The sequence below is a fragment of the Lipophrys pholis genome (assembly GCF_963383615.2).
Source record: "Lipophrys pholis genome assembly, chromosome: 4".
Lineage (NCBI taxonomy): Eukaryota > Metazoa > Chordata > Actinopteri > Blenniiformes > Blenniidae > Lipophrys > Lipophrys pholis.
The window spans coordinates 23,360,625-23,376,562 of record NC_137637.1 but is presented as its reverse complement, the minus strand read 5'-3'; the positions used below and the strand labels follow the sequence as shown (position 1 = coordinate 23,376,562).

The following is a 15,938-nucleotide window of genomic DNA, read 5'->3' as shown; positions in this document are numbered from 1 at the left end:
CCCGGATGAATGGTCAAACAGTCCGCGGCGACATTGTGGAGGGATGAAGCATGCTCCTCTCCCAGCCTACCTGCAACGCTCACATGCAGTGACGCAGTTCGCGCAGCTCCAGGATGCTTGGCCTTATTATGCCTCACGTTTGTTTAGGAGACGGAACATCCCCACAGAAAACATCCAGCTGGGAGGTTGCGCGCATTGCTCCTGGCCACCTCACGCCCGGGTGCACCTTGCTGCAGTACCGCTGTTCGAGTTCAGCCTGATGACAGCGCCAGTTCAGCCTATGAGCTCACGAAGTCACTTTCTTCCAAATTGCATAAGAGAGCCGCGCTCCAGCCAATACTAAAGAAATGTGATGGTGTTTTTGAGAATTACTGTCCTACAGTGGACAGGTCCGGATGTTTCGCACCTTTCCCTCCTCAGACACATCACGGGATGAAGTGCGCAGCAGTCCACCAATGTAAACACGCATCGACCAGGGCTCCAGATGATTGGCTACAAAGTCATAGCAGGTGTTCCGGGTGCAATTCTGAGTCAGCTCCGACCAATGTGTGTGGCCTGAGCATAATTTCTCCTAACTATCAGTGCGTGTACTTTTTTTCTCACCGATGTGTTGTCCCGGGGCAGAGTGCGGGATGGACGGAAGCGCTTATCAGATTATGCTCACTGCGGCACAGTTTGGTCCAGGCTGGAGCGCACACGCAGCTTCCAGCGCGTCTCCCGTCCAGCTGACACCGCGGATGTCTTCCTAGATTTCATCGCGCTCTCTCGCTCGGGTTTTTGGAAAATCGGGAATTTCACGGCACAACCCACGCCCCTAGCAACAACACGCATCCAATAAATTGGCACGCTTTTAGGCAGCACCCTCACCCTTCCCCTGACACAGGCTGCGTGGACCACGGCACCGTCCGCCCTCAGGGTGACGCACGACGCCTTCAGTGGAGAGATGACTACAGCCTACCAACCAAAAGGGACGCTATGGGCAACCGGATGACACGTGTGTCGTTATCATCATCATCATCATCATCATCATCATCATCATCATCATCATCATCATCATCATCATCATCATCATCATCGTTACCATATCCAAAAGGATCGAGCACGGGATTATTGGAGAGTGAAAATCCCTCAGTTGTGGACAGATGCAATGCTTCTTCCGTTCTGGTCTTTTTCAAACAATCATTTCTGGTATCAGTGACACAGGATTGCTCATTGTCTGAACTATAAAGGGATGGCTTCAAATCCTACTTGTAAAGCACCCCTTAGATTATAGTAAATAAAGTAAACGTCTTGTCAATAATCAGAATCCCTAAATTATTTACTCTATTGTTTAATTGTGTGTAGTTGTCAGGAGAGTTTTTCTGGTGAAAAAAAAAACCTCAGGGAGACAGAATACACAGGAATCAAACTGAGAGCGACTTTAAAAAAATTGTGGCCAATTTTATTACGTTGTTCTTGCAAGATAAGACAATGTCACAGTACAACCTTTGCATGATTGTCCTGGAGTTTGTCTCACTCTGAAGTCAGACAGTGCCTTCTTACAGGCTGGAAGTGTTTTGAGAAAGATCTACTTGCTTCCCACACTGAAGCACACCAAAAGCAGCGCAGAGGTTCAAAAAGTGACACAGGTCACCCTTGAAAACAGACTGCAAAATTACACATCATTCTTTATGAGACAAAACAAGATTTTTCTAACAGTACTTCATAATTAAATATTTAAGTAGACTCACAGACACACACGCGCACATGCGCACACACACACACACACACATTTTACACTAAACTTTGAAGGTGCCGAAATTATGTTTGGTTATAGTTTCAATATATTGATAATGCTGGTCCAATTTTGAATAATGGTTTTATGATATGTTGCCTTTCTCAGTCTCACAAACATGACATAATCTCCCTGATGATCAACTTATTGTCAGGCAATGGGTGAGGTAAAGCTTCATAAGCTCATCCATCAATCTTCTATTGCACTTTATCCTGTTCAGAGTCACGTGGTACTGGAGCCCGTCCCAGCCATGGGTGAGGGCAGGACTTACAGGTCACTGGTCCATCACAGAGCTTCCCATGGTATTACAACACTGATATAAAAACTACCCACAAAAAAGTGAGGAGATTCTGACTTTCCCTGGGAGCGACCTCCAGCTAAACTGCTCATCCCACAAATACAAGTTACAGATGTGACACTATTACATTTAGAAGCAAAGTAAATAGTATTTCCAATATGACATTCGTTGCCAAGAGAAAGAGCGAAGGGGGGGGATTATACAACCTTGGATAAATTAAGACATGTATTTTAGTATTGCTATAAACTGATGATCCTCTAAAATGTTTTATGGCAAGGGTGTCATGCTTATTTCAGTTCAGGGGCCACATTTAGCCCTGTTTGGTCTCAGCTATGCCAGACCAGTAAAGTCATAGCATGATAACTTATAAATAATTGCATCTCTAAAGACATATCCTGTTTTGATTTTTTTTTAAAGTGCGAGCTAACATCTTAATTTCCACAGTGATTTTGTCGACCATCCTTGTCAAGAGCCTTTAGCGTCTCCGGTATTCCTGAAGACCTCATGCATGATTTGAAAAAACTCTAACAAACTATGCATTGATGCAAATGTCGTTTTGCAAGTAAAGAGTTAGCTTTCCCTGCACCACCTTGCTGCAATCACCTGACAGTGGGAGTTCTCAGGTTTGTGTTTTCTGCTGACCTCATATAAACAGTGCATGCGACCCCCAGTGGACAGATGATCAGTAGCACAGGGTGAGGAGATTACATTTTTCACAATGAAAATTAATGACTGAAGTATAGAAATTTCTTATATTATTATGTTTATCACGCTACTGTTTTGTTGTTTACATTATCACATTGAAACAAAAAGCTATTTTGTGAAAGCTGGATTTCTTAAAACAAGAAAAAAAAGGTATTTGTTATTCAAGGTTGTAGGGACTGCTATTATGTTGTTGTGCTAAACATACAAAACATTTTTCTATTATTAGTTCATTCCAGAGACTTTTTGTGCCATTAATTGTCAAGAAGAGTCCAGCTTAGGCACTCAAGCATCTTAAATAATCTCTATGAAGCCTATCTGAGTTTGTCTTTTTATAAAGAGATATTTTTTTCATAAAGCTGAACGTCCTATCAATACAGTGGAGATATACTTTGTGTATATATAAATTATATGGTATCTTCGAGTCAGTTTTGTACGTCATTAACCTTGAGGCTGGGTCAAGCGTGCTCCTTTTGGATATACAAACATGGTCACACCACTTGCATCTGAAACAAGAACACACAAAAAAAACAGGGCAGTAATTGTATCCTTGGTCGTTTTAAGAGGAAATGTCTTCAGGCGTGCCGGTTTTAGCACCCGGGCCGCAGAAAGCCAATAAGTTTCATAGGCGTCAATTTGTTTTTCTTTTTTTCCCATCATGTAATACCGCGTGTCTCCACTGGGGGGGGGGGGGGGGCGGTGTAGTTAATTAGTCTCTAGATGGCAACAGTCCAAACTGTCGTTTCTCTCTCTAACTCACACTTTCCTCCTCACGTTCCCACCGGCGTGTGGTGTGATATCATTCTAAATAGTACCGTGAGAGGAATCCCCTCCCACTGCTCTCCCGAAAGTCCCCGGCAGTCAGAGGACAGCCGCCCCCATGACGGAGGGGCGGTAGTCCGGACTCTGTGCCCCTCTTCCTCCTCTCAGCAGCCTTTTATAAACACGCCGTGTTCCCGCAGCGCCGCTTCATGAGCCGCCTCCTCACTCGGATCAGAGCAACATGGCAACCGACGAGCACGAAATGATGCGCCGGGACGACACCAACGGAGACGTGGAGGTAAGAAGAAAGAGAAATGTTCCGTTTAGAGAAATGTTAATCCGCCCCACTAATGCCCTTCATGCTCTGCCAAAGCGTCGACAGGCTGGACGAGACCGGCCCCTTATTCTAGAAGATGAAGGACTTAACTGCTTTTTATTCTCTCTCGCTTTCATCTTCATTCATTTGGCGCGAGGAAGCAGAACAAGTGGCGTTTCCAATGTGTCTAAATACAAAGTCACCAGTTTGAGCGGCGGCGGCTCGGCTTTGTGTGACTCAACTAAACGAACACGTGAAGGCAAATGATAACATTTTACCAGTTGAGTTGTAACTAACTAAAGTGTGCCGGTGGTTTCAGCTTCCCCCTCAGTGACACACGAGACAGGATGATGAGAGACCGAGTAGCTGCAGTGTGGTCCCTGCGGGATCAGCCAGGACGGATCCGACACAAACAAACAAACAAACAAACAATACTCCTTTCACGCTTAAAAAAAAAATAATAATAATAACTGGGCTTAAGCAGCTTCTCATTTGTGGATTATCTGTAATAACCTCAATGCGTGAGAAGTTAACTAATCTGTAACTTCCGTCCTGGTCCCGTTAAAAAGAGATGTCAGATTGGAAGCAATAAAAACAGTTTTTAAAGGAAATGACCTGCAGTTCAAGCTCTATACAGAAGTATAGCGGAGCAGAAGTAGTTTTTTTCACTTTCACTCGTAAAGCCGCTGCTGTCCAAACAGTGCAGGGGGAGTAATGATTGACAGGGTCTAGTCAAGGGTTGTTTAGTTGACTGTGAGGGGAAATGCTCAATTTGATGACCAAAGAAAACTTGTAACCAATATCTAAAAGGTGGCAATATGGCAACCATGCAAGTGATGATAAAAACATAGTAATAACATACATTTTGTGTACAGAAAAAAAAATAAAAGACAAAAATAATAACCAATGCACTCTTGAGTTTACATTTTCACCCTGTGTGGCGTGTGCCCCCCCCCCCCCCCCCCCCCCCTTTCCTCCCACTGTCTAGAAACATGTCTGAAGCTAATTGGTGACTGTTGGTGTTGTTGTCTCTGTCATGGAGTTTGTCTGGTGAGGAATTTACTACACTTCCGGAGTGCCTTCCTTCACTCATAGCCAGAGGAGATTTGGCCAGATTGACCTCCGATTGGAACTTTACAGCGTAGCTATCGACACAGAGAAATGACACCTATTCCACACCCAGATCAACTGCCTTTATTTTTTTATTTACTGTGATGATCACGTGATTTTTATTTCATAACATGTAAGAGTACAAGATAAGACAATATCTTTGTAACCATTATTTTGGTCCAGATCACCACCGAAATGTAATCGCTTCTTCCTTTAAACAAAATGCACCTGTCAGACAAACAGACAAATAAAAGCAGGTGATTTTCTAACCTCCTTGGTAAATATATACTGATTTTCTTTTGACAAAATCAAAGCACATTCTCATCTATGAAATCTCTGTGTCTGGAGTCGATAAAAGAAAGGAGAAGAACGCGTCAGACAGGAAGTACAAAGAGAGTCCACTTCTGCTTGGTCGGGTAAACGTTAAAAACCCGAGTTTTAGCAGCTCAGGGGTGGAGGGTGGCTCGTGGTGTCGACGCTCGGCAGGTGAACCGCAGATCTCCAGCTTCCGTCTGCGGCTTGGCAGGTTTCCACGGCTCCAGAGGGGCAAAAGGCAGAGCTGAACCTCAGAGAGTGACGCTGCCAACCTGGGCACAAGGTGGCCATTGTTGGACGGCTGAGCTGCACTTCACCCAGAAGTGAGAGCTGCACTACCCCCCCCCCCCCCCCCCCCCCCCCCTCAAAATGACCCATTAATCCCAGACTCCTCTCAGTTGTGGGACAAACAGAACTACGTTATTATGCTGTTTCTAATGAAGGTAGAAGCGTAATAACTGATCTCTTGATGGTTTGATCAGGTAGATAGTTTATGTAGGACACTATTTTCTTTTCACTTCTTTTAAGATATAGAATTAACTTCTTAAAAATATGGGTGTGATGATATCTGTGAACAAATAGGATCGTTTCTTTATAGAACGGAATATGACACACTACTATTTTACCAATAGGGTCTGTCCTTCTGGGACAAGTACAACTGTATAAACACAAATATATTATCAATAGTGCACATGTAGACTTAAAATCCAGCCCAGGGCAGAACACTCCATCCAAAAACGTTAAGTGTATCTCCTTAAATGAACACACAGGTCAGTTTAAAGCACATTAGATATCAAGTTTGGTACAAATACAACAGCGTGTCGCACAACTATGAGTCTCTCATTAATGGTAAGCAGGCAAAAACGTCTTGAAACTGAATATTGAAACTGTCGTCGAGGAGAGGGTGGAAACTTGAACACATGACCACTGACGTGAAATGAATATGATCGTGTTTCTAAATGCCCTGACTCAGCATATTTCCGAGGAGGTCATTTTGAAGTTACAGTAACCCAGGTTCTTCCAAGAAAAACGAGCTGGCTTGATGGGGTTTTTTTTTTACCTCCACACTAAGATCTTTCAGAGTAAAGATTCAGTCTGTTCTGCTTTCACTTCCTATAACATCCACGACAACAGGAGCAAAACACAGAAAAGCAACTTTCTGTTCTTTCATGAAAACACTTTCAGTAAAGCTTTAAAGTCCATTCACCAGCTTCACATGATTTCCATCCATTCAGCCGTCCTCTGTGATGTCCTCTTAGATGTAGATAACGGGGCGAACACAGAGAGGCAGACATTCACATCTATTTAGTGACCAATTAACCTGCCAGACTTGTGTGTGTGGGTGGTGGAGTGAAGCCGGCGCTCCAGGAGCTGATCTGTGAGCTCTGAAGGCAGCAACCAATCAAAGTATTTGTGCTCGCCACCATTCCTCCCTTTTACAATAGGATGGATGGATTGGTGGATGGGTGGATGGATGGATGGATGGATGGATGAAAATGTTTGAAATGGTGATCTCTTAAAACAATCCGAATAAAAACTGCAAAGCAAAATGGGACATCGGAGGATGAAACTATTTTTAAATACACAAATAACATTAAATACGCTACTTAAGTAAAAAAAATTTTTTTTTTTAAATCAAGATCCATATAAACACTCCATACAAAAGGGTTCGGCACCCCAGTAAAATTCCTGAAATGATCTAAAAATGCCTATATAGATGGAACAAATATCACAAATAAACAGGCACAGATATGAGACAATGAGGAAGGAAGCATCATGATTTGACGTGCGGTTTACTGGGTCTGGTTATCACACCCTCACACACACACACACACACACACACACACACACACACACACACACACACACACACACACGCTCCCGTATGTTGCTCTCCCTACACACACTCACACACTCACTACAGTCTTCTTGCTCCTCGCTTGTGAACCCGGGATCAGGTTTCTCATTAATTATTGGCCTTGTGATGACAACAGGGAGGGATTTCACAACCTGAGGGTCTTTCAGGTGGAAATATGAGGAAAGCCCACGCTTCATGTGTTTCATGTGGAAGTGAAAATGTGTTTTGTCTCTCAGTCTGATGCAGCTGGTTGTAAAATCCTGCATGGCGTCAGAAGGACTTTACCCCCTCTGTTTCCCAAGCGTTTTCAGACGTTTCTGGACAGTTTCTGTTTCTGTTGTGTGAGCGAAAGTGAAAATGTTTTTTTTAACTACAACACCGTACATAGGAGGGATTTGTCTCAGAACAAGTTGGATGATGTTCGAGTCATTTCACTCCAACATGAATATCTGGCTTCAAGGTCAATAATTCATTGGGGTTAAAAAGGTGCTTTCCAGGACTCACTGGGAACAAGATGGCCACTTGAAAATAAACCTACAACAATACGCATAAAGAGCAAAAATGAAGTCATTGCTAAGAGAAGTATTTTATCTTTATTATCCTCATGTTAGAATTGTATAAGCAAGTATTGAGAGTATTAAAATGGACCATAACGGAGACTTTATAACTGTAAACTTGGTCGGTGTGTGTTGTGCACCGTGTCGCCCTAACGTCAGGGTGTGTGTGTGTGTGTGTGTGTGTGTGTGTGTGTGTGTGTGTGTGTGTGTGTGTTCAGGTCCCGTCCCGCGGCGGCACCGGGAGGAGACAGCAGAAGCCCCTGAACATGAACCATTATGCCAATAAGAAGAGTGCGGCAGAGAGCATGCTGGACGTGGCTCTGCTCATGGCCAACGCCTCCCAGCTGAAGGCTGTGATGGAGCAAGGAGCAGAGTTCACCTTCTTCGTGCCCCTCGTGACGCTCATCAGCATCTCCCTCATCCTGCAGATCATGGTGGGGGTCCTGCTCATCTTTATAGGTGAGGCTGCCTCCGATTGTTTACTTCCAGCTGGCTTTGTAGTCATACTTTATCCTGTTGTTGTTGTTTAGACTTTTTTATTTTTTACATTCATGTAAGGCTTAACCAAATGAGGGCAGTTTTTATAAAACATTAGCATATTGTCATATATGGCTTTCATGACCTATATAGCACATTCATTTATTTTTTTTAATATTATCAACTTTATGTGATCTTTTCTTTTAACAGTTTGGACTATTTCACCTTCACTTGTAGAAGTAGTTCATACGAGGAAGTCATTATGTTTCCATCTTTAATAAAGTCTCTCTGAAACACGAGAGGAATTTTTTTGTTCCCTCACACAAAGACAACCTGGTAAGATTTTGGTGGCTGAAGTTCAAAGGTCACGGCCCCTGCGTCCCCTTGCGTCCTCTTGTTGTCAATACGCCATCTCATCAAGGACCATGCTTAGATTCCTTTACTAAAAATAAGATGGGAGTCTGGACAAACATCAAGGTCACAATCTACACTTGATTTCTATATTGCATTGAAATCGTGTTTTTTTTTTTTATGAGCAGGTAAATTGGGAGATAAAAGTATTACAGTACTCAGTTTTGTCTCTCTTTAACCTTGATGTCTCCGCTCTCTCCCTCCTGGCTGACCTCCTGTCTCTGGCGAACAAAGAATGCTAAGAGCTCTGCCTCGAGAGCCACGGCAGGAAGAAGCGCTGCTGAGTCGGCCGTTTCCAGTTTTAAAGTAGTCCCTCAAGTCTGAGGAAAAAAAAAATAATTCTGTCTCAAGGGATTTGACAGTACTTCGATGGCTTTCAAAAAATACCAAAACACTCTCATGTGGTTGAAAACCGACGGCTTCATTCTCACGCTGATGAGCCGTGTAATGTTCTAATTGGAGAAAAGCTATTGACCTGAGGGAGTTGCTGTCAGAAGTTGTTAATATCAGACATACCCTTAGCTCATGACTGCGTGACAGGAAGTCTCTGTGCTGCCCTCTTGTGGCTCCGAGAGGTCGTCCTGCAGATCGCTCATGACTGCCTTGTTTCATTCTCTGTCACAGTGAAGTGGGATCTCAACGACGAGAAGATGCAGTACAGGCTGAACATCTTGGAAAACTTTGCCACAGCGTTCGTGTTCATCATCGTGGTCGTCAACATCTTCATCACAGCGTTTGGAGTCCAGCTGTCTAACAAATGAACCCGTTATTATCCTCCTCAGTGGGAGGGGATGTTTATATCCACTGAAGTAGACGCCACGCAGGAGCTTTTTCTCTTCTGTATTTTAGCTTCCCAGGCTTGAGGAGGGCCGACGTACACCGAGGATCAAGTTTTATGGTCATGTATGTACATGTATGTGTGTGTGTGTGTGTTTTAGAGGATATCCAAAGATGGCTCATAATGAACAAGTGGTCACTTCTTATTTCAGGTGAACATTACCTCTCGTCATGCTCAGGTTACCCAATGCAAATAAATGGCTGCCTGGTAATTTGCTTTTAAAATGAACTTCAGGGACTCAACTCATCACAACAGTTTCCTGGAGCATGATGTGGTTTTTTCTTTTTCTTTTTAAATGTTTTTAAATGTGCCTCATTCAGACAGAAAAAATACTTGATCCCTGCATTCAGTGTGACCCAAAATACCTTTAAGTCCTTCAGGATTCACCTTCCCTCAATGCTGCATGGAGTATTACATGGCTCAGATACTGTAACAGCTTTATTATAAATCCACGTCCTGTTTACAGTGTTTCAACCCTGATGAAGTGAACCTTACCTGCTTTATTTTTAAGTGCTATGCAAAGTCTGCTGTGTAATATTTGAAGTTACTAACATGTAAGTTAATATCTATCAGTGTTTATGGATTAAATTATATATGTCTTTTTTTTTTTTTTCACTTTTTTAAAGGACCAACACTTTTCTTAGCTCTTATTCTTGTGTGACACACTGTGACTAGTATTTTAAAGGAGATTTCTAAATAAAAATAAAAGAGACTTATTGTGTTTCTTTTTATTTATTTTGGTTATAATAATTATATGAATGTACAAGGAGCACAGACCCAGTTTTGCAACCAATGGCACCACTTGATGTAAGGCAATGTTTTTACATACAAGGTACAAGAAACTCAATTTGCATACATTAAAGGACACCAAACAAAAGGAAAATATTTTGTTTCAGGAACTTATCACACCATTATTGCATCAGAGTCATAAGCAGGAAAGCTGCAAAACTTTACAGATTTTGGCGTTTCAAATCTAGAGGATAACGTGAGGAATGAAATTGGGCCACATCAAAAGATCACTTGAGGAAATAAGAGTTAAACTTTGAATATTAGTGGCAGGAAATTAAAAGGGAAGAAGGCCTCTTGGATTTACATAGTATTTGAGGATGAGCCCGCTCTCACGGGCTGCATTAAAAAAAACAGAACTATCTGTGCTGATTACAGGCATTGAATAACAAATCGGCTATTGCTACACTTTTGAAGAAATGTGTGGTTTATCAAAATAAGTAACAGTTGTACACAACAATTTATTGGGAAAGAATTCAGAGAAAATGTATTCCCATGAAGCCCACACTCCACTTTTGAAAAACAGTGCTTTAATTTGTTCCAAATGCTTTGTGATAGGATGAAGCTCTACATCATGTTTAACAAAGCCCAACATGATAGAAATACGTCGAGCCGCACTTTCTGATTGTAATAACGTCTAATTATCGTTTTTAAACTGCCTCAAAATAGCTTGGCGATTTTATCGGCTTGTAATTCTTATAGAAATGAAATCACTACCAGGGGCGATACAAAACGTGCTGAACACCAACAAGAAAAAGAGTCTGCCTGAACTATACAGACGGAGTTGATCTGTCAGAAAGGGTGAGGGTAGAAAAAAATACGCAGTGGCACTTAGTGGTGGGCTGTGCGCCAGCAGGAAAACTAAAACTTTCCATCCTGCCCAACCCAGTGGAAACACAGACACAAAGGGATCCTCCAAACATGCTTCCTCTCCTCATCTGTGTGAGAATAGTGAACACAATTGAAATGGGCTGACAGATATATGTTTACAGGCTGTTGTAGAAAAGGCAGGCAGCGGTAATAAACCAGATACAAGGAGCAACAACGACAAAAAACTTGGTTAGAGATGCCACGAAGTAGGTGGCAGTGCCTTAACCGTATATGTGTTGAAGGCCACAGGGGCCTCTTCCATCCTTGTCAAGGGGAGTGCTAACCTTCTCTCCTTTCATACAACACGTCCAAACCTACCCGGCCACCGTGATTTATACCGGATGATCACAGCGGTACAAATCACTCACGGTGCGACTATCTGAATTCCACTTACAACACACTTATATTACTATAATTATCTGTAAACTATAAGGCCTCACACTTGTTTCGGCTCTGCAAATACAGTTTTTGATCAGATATTTGTATGTTTTGATTCAGTTTCGCTCTACCCATGATGCACCGCGCGGAAAAGGCGAAATGTAATTGGCAGGAAACAACCACGTGAACCCCGGCGCACAATAAATTCATATAAAGCTGTACTACTTGTCGATTTACATTTCTGATTATTTTCATTGTTACCATCTATATAATAGCGTTTTGTTTCAGTCCAAATGCGAGTGTCACGGTTTAGGGAATGACTTTTATAACCAGCACCGGGTTTGTGATGTGGTGTCGCTTCATGCCACAAGAGGGCGACCAACCACCATGCAACATGCTTATAGCTCTCTGCCGCTGCAATTTACATGGATTTTAAGATTTAACCAGCCTCTTATGCCACAGTCTCCTGGTTCCTGCCAGAGTACTGCAGAGGGTATGTCCAGGTTTCTCAAACAAGTGTGAGGATCTGTCTTTGATTTTGAAGGCACTTGCAAATCATTCTGAACCTTGAAATCCAGCCAGAAAGAGGACAGCGGTGAGGATTCACATTTCAGCACCACAGATACTAAGCTGATTCTATTTCTGATCACATTCCTGTTAAGTTGTAAATTAAGGAACCGACTTAAAGTTTCCATGGTATAAGTGACCAATGGGGACCTTGGATTTCAAATGGTGTATGTACAGGTGTGTTTGGTTCGGTGGGACCTCAGTTATTGTAATATCTATACGCTAACAATGATCACAAATCCAATGGATCAATTCCTCACACAAGTATAAAAATTTTCAGTTTGAAAAAATGTGTAAGTTATGTGGGACAGGATGGCTGTACAGTTAACAATGTACCATATCACTATTATTTACTTCATCATGGTGCCTTATTTTGTCCCCATCACACTTAAATTGATGAATAATAATAATTTCAAAAAAAGAAACTTTACACTATTTTAAGTCTGCAGTGACTTGACATGACTTACCAGTCGCTTCTCCCTTTTAACCCGCATAAATATAAATGAGAACAATTTGGAGCAAAATACCAAATGGTGCTCCAAATAGATCTCAGGTTTCCAAATTTAAAGCACAATCAATATATTATACATAATATACACAGTGTACAAAATATCCACTGAACAATTTAGGAGACTTTATACACCTATTTGAGCCGTTAACTTGTACAAATTGATTACAACACATCAGCTCTGCAAAAACTTTTTTACGAAGATAATATCTGTTCATGTAGGTTTGAGATTGGCAGATGTGTAGAGTTCAACTGTTAATTATTGAGGTATTGTTGCATGATGAGGTGTTTTTTTTTTAACACTAAGGCCACCCCACTGACATACACATGCATTTTAAAAACATCACGGTGCATGGTACAACACCAAACGAGACGCAACCGCAATACTAATTAGAATTATCACCTCTTTAAATGTAACAAAAAAAAAAAAGTGCATGACAGACTGTTTTGTAATGGAGGAATTTGGAGGAGAGTCGCCGGGTTGTATCACGACGTTAAGGAGAACTTTCGTGCAGTGTGCTGCGCTTTGGTGCAGGTATCATTCATCAGAGCAGCACTGCTGAAGCACCTGCTGTGGAGAAGTTACTCGTTACTTCCTGAGGGCCTCTGCACTGTACCATATCAGGACTTCCTGAGCTTTTCGCTTGAGGCCCAGAGCAGCCATCCCCAGACCGGAGCTGCCCCCCGACACTTTGGCTTCTGCAGGAACAAAACACGTCGTCTGAGTAAAGCTAAATAAACAGTAAAAAGCTGAAATGAGTTTTCAGGTGTATATGTCAACTATATAATGCTGAAAGAGGCCTAGAATCAAAACTGCAATTTATAATGATTTTTTTTTTTTTTAAACAAATTACAAATACTTTACCACCATAGTAATAGAGTAAAGCCATTCCAACTGCAATGCTGAAACAGCCCAGGAAGAAGACAGGACCTACAAAAGAGTTTGCACATAGAAAAAACAAAAGAAATGTAAATATTTTCACATTTATAATCATGCAGCGATTGTGACAAATTATGACACAAATGCGAGTCATAGAATATTCACTTGGGCAGACGTGCATCTCACACACAGTGAACTTGTCAATTATAACATAACTTGTGTGAATATTTTTGCTATGCTTGAAATTAAAGTCAATACGAGATAGAAAGAGAATCTTGTATGTTGCTTGTTTACACAATGATCCTCATTGTCCATATGAGGGAATGACTCAGAGTGACACCATCAAGGTTTTTCTTCTGTTCATAAAATGTGTACGTTGCATATTAAGAGAGACGACACGTATTAAATGAGCACACTGGTATAAGTCATTTAACCTCCATGTCTCACCCCGGTCGTTCAGAACGTATCTCTGTTGGCAGATATGCGGATATGCAAGCGGATCCAGCAAATCTGAAGGCAGAGTAAAATAAATAAAATATTAAATCACGTTGGTCTACATAACAAAATATTTTGGTTTATTTTGAACTAATTCCACTCTTATCAAAAGACCCAATAAACAGAGTGATAGGGAATAGATGGAAAGAGTTCTGGGGTCTGACCTCTGAGGCGAAGGCGGGTGGGCAGGCTGAAGTAGACCTCCTCTACATGCAAGTGAAGAGCTCTGTAAAATTCCCTGCATGCCTCGTCGCCTTTCCCCTGCAGGTGCGTCAGGAGCTCGCCAAGACGGACACCTGTCGGGACGTCCAGGTTCCTAAACTGTGAGAAGTGAGATATTAACATATTAACCCACACACGTGGGAAATATATTCTATAGAATGCATTTTTATGGAAACAATTCTATTTGTATTAAAGTGTTGTTTTGCTAAAAAAATATATATATATTTGTCAATCAGGTAGTTGTGTGGAAACAATATGAATTGAAAAATAGTGAAACACAATATAAAAGACTACTCATGTTTTAAATATGGTTTTAGGTAAGGGTCATAAAATTCCGACATAAAAACACTTTCAACCCTAAAAAAAATACCTAAAAGATCTCACGTTTGCATTTAATATTCAGTTTCCATATTCAAATAAGACAATCAACCTAAAAGCCAAAACATCAAACACTACCTGCAAGTTCATATACGAGTAATAAGGCACCACTTATACTGACAACACAGTTTGGATAGGGGTCATGCCGGTGCAGGGCGGCCAGTTTTATTTTGGATCCTTGGAGAAAAGCCTGCGAGTCAAGCTTTGCGTGAGGTTGTTTATTTGTGGGTCTATAGCAGGACAGTGACTCGGAGGGCAGGACTCACTCTGGTGGCCTCCTTGTCTGTCAGGATCTGAGGGTAGATCCTGTTCAGCTGCAAGATGAGCTTGTCCACCAGCTCTGTGTCCAGTCTGCTGTCAGCCCGGAGGAAAGCGCTGTCCTCTGTCAGCTGCTCATGAAAACTGTCTGGAAGAGAAAGGAGACAATTGCAGCAGCGGCCGGTCACTGAATGGAGGAAGGCAGAGCAAAGTAGTACTTTCAGTACTGAACACAACATAATCGCCAGATAAGAATGGAGTGCGGAAACAGCGGGGGGTCGTAAATATTAGGATGAAACACTCATCGAGGGGCGAGCACAATTAAAAACAAAGTTAAACTGAACAACTTTCTCCTGTCTGGCGCCTTGTTAAGAAACTTTCGCAAAACCTTAAACACACTTAGGAAGATTCGATCCTGTTCCTGTGTTAAACCGAGGCCCTCTTTCACCTCGCCCGTGCCGTGCTCAAGTCCATGACGCGCGCCCAACAAGACACCCGTGGCAAACAAAACAAGTTATTAAGGCTTTTTTTGTTGTTTTTGTGTAAGAAAGACACAAACCTCCCATTGTGCATGGAGTCCCCTCTGTCCTCTGCTTGGATACGCCCACTGACGTCATCGCGCAGCAGGGCTGGGCAGCGTCACTTTCACCGGAAATGGAAAATATGGTCAGCTCAGGCTGAAGTTTAGCCTTATTATTAATTCATTATTAATTAGAACGATATAAAGTGATCTTCTTCTTGTAGGCGTATCTTAGGTACTTATTAGTATATATGAAAATGACAAAAAATATGTTTCAAACGGAGATTTGAAGGGGTTTATTGAGTAAATATCATTTTAGTTCAAAACATCTGAATTCAATGGATTTCTTAATTATTTCACACAAGTAGCATTAAGAATGGGAATTAGTTTATTTCAAAAGTGTTTTTTTTTTAATGTGTGTAATTTAATGTATGTGTCACCCGTGTTTATGAATCTTGAACACAATGGTAGCTGTGGAGACCATCAAAGATGTGTGACCTTGTTCCCCATTTTAAATGTTCATTTCAATTATCACCCGTAGTGCTATCTGATCATTGGCATTAATTCTCACATTTCCAGCTTTGACTTTTTCCACTGTTGAACTATTTTCTTGGTAACCTTTGGAAATAAATTGTGGTAAATATTTATCAAGTGAAGA

The 15,938-nt window shown here is 41.7% G+C and overlaps 2 protein-coding genes across 3 annotated transcripts; one reads left to right on the top strand and one right to left on the bottom strand.

Moving 5' to 3' along the window:
* Positions 1–3,486: 3,486 nt before the first annotated feature.
* Positions 3,487–10,287, top strand: ninj1 (ninjurin 1). Its single transcript, XM_080460816.1, has 3 exons — positions 3,487–3,834; positions 7,911–8,151; positions 9,205–10,287. Exons 1-3 carry the CDS (start codon positions 3,778–3,780, stop codon positions 9,339–9,341), a joined length of 435 nt encoding a protein of 144 aa, XP_080316942.1. The 5' UTR covers positions 3,487–3,777; the 3' UTR covers positions 9,342–10,287.
* Positions 10,158–15,372, bottom strand: card19 (caspase recruitment domain family, member 19). 2 transcript variants are annotated; one of them, XM_080460814.1, is made up of 6 exons: positions 15,320–15,372; positions 14,769–14,908; positions 14,067–14,223; positions 13,855–13,917; positions 13,393–13,458; positions 10,158–13,226 (listed from the first exon to the last, which is right to left on the bottom strand). In XM_080460814.1, the coding sequence occupies exons 1-6, from the start codon at positions 15,324–15,326 to the stop codon at positions 13,117–13,119; spliced, it is 543 nt and encodes a 180-aa protein (XP_080316940.1). In that variant the 5' UTR covers positions 15,327–15,372; the 3' UTR covers positions 10,158–13,116. The 2 variants fall into 2 exon arrangements, with proteins under 2 accessions (XP_080316940.1, XP_080316941.1); XM_080460815.1 differs by having other exon boundaries at positions 13,396–13,458; positions 15,320–15,360.
* Positions 15,373–15,938: the final 566 nt, after the last annotated feature.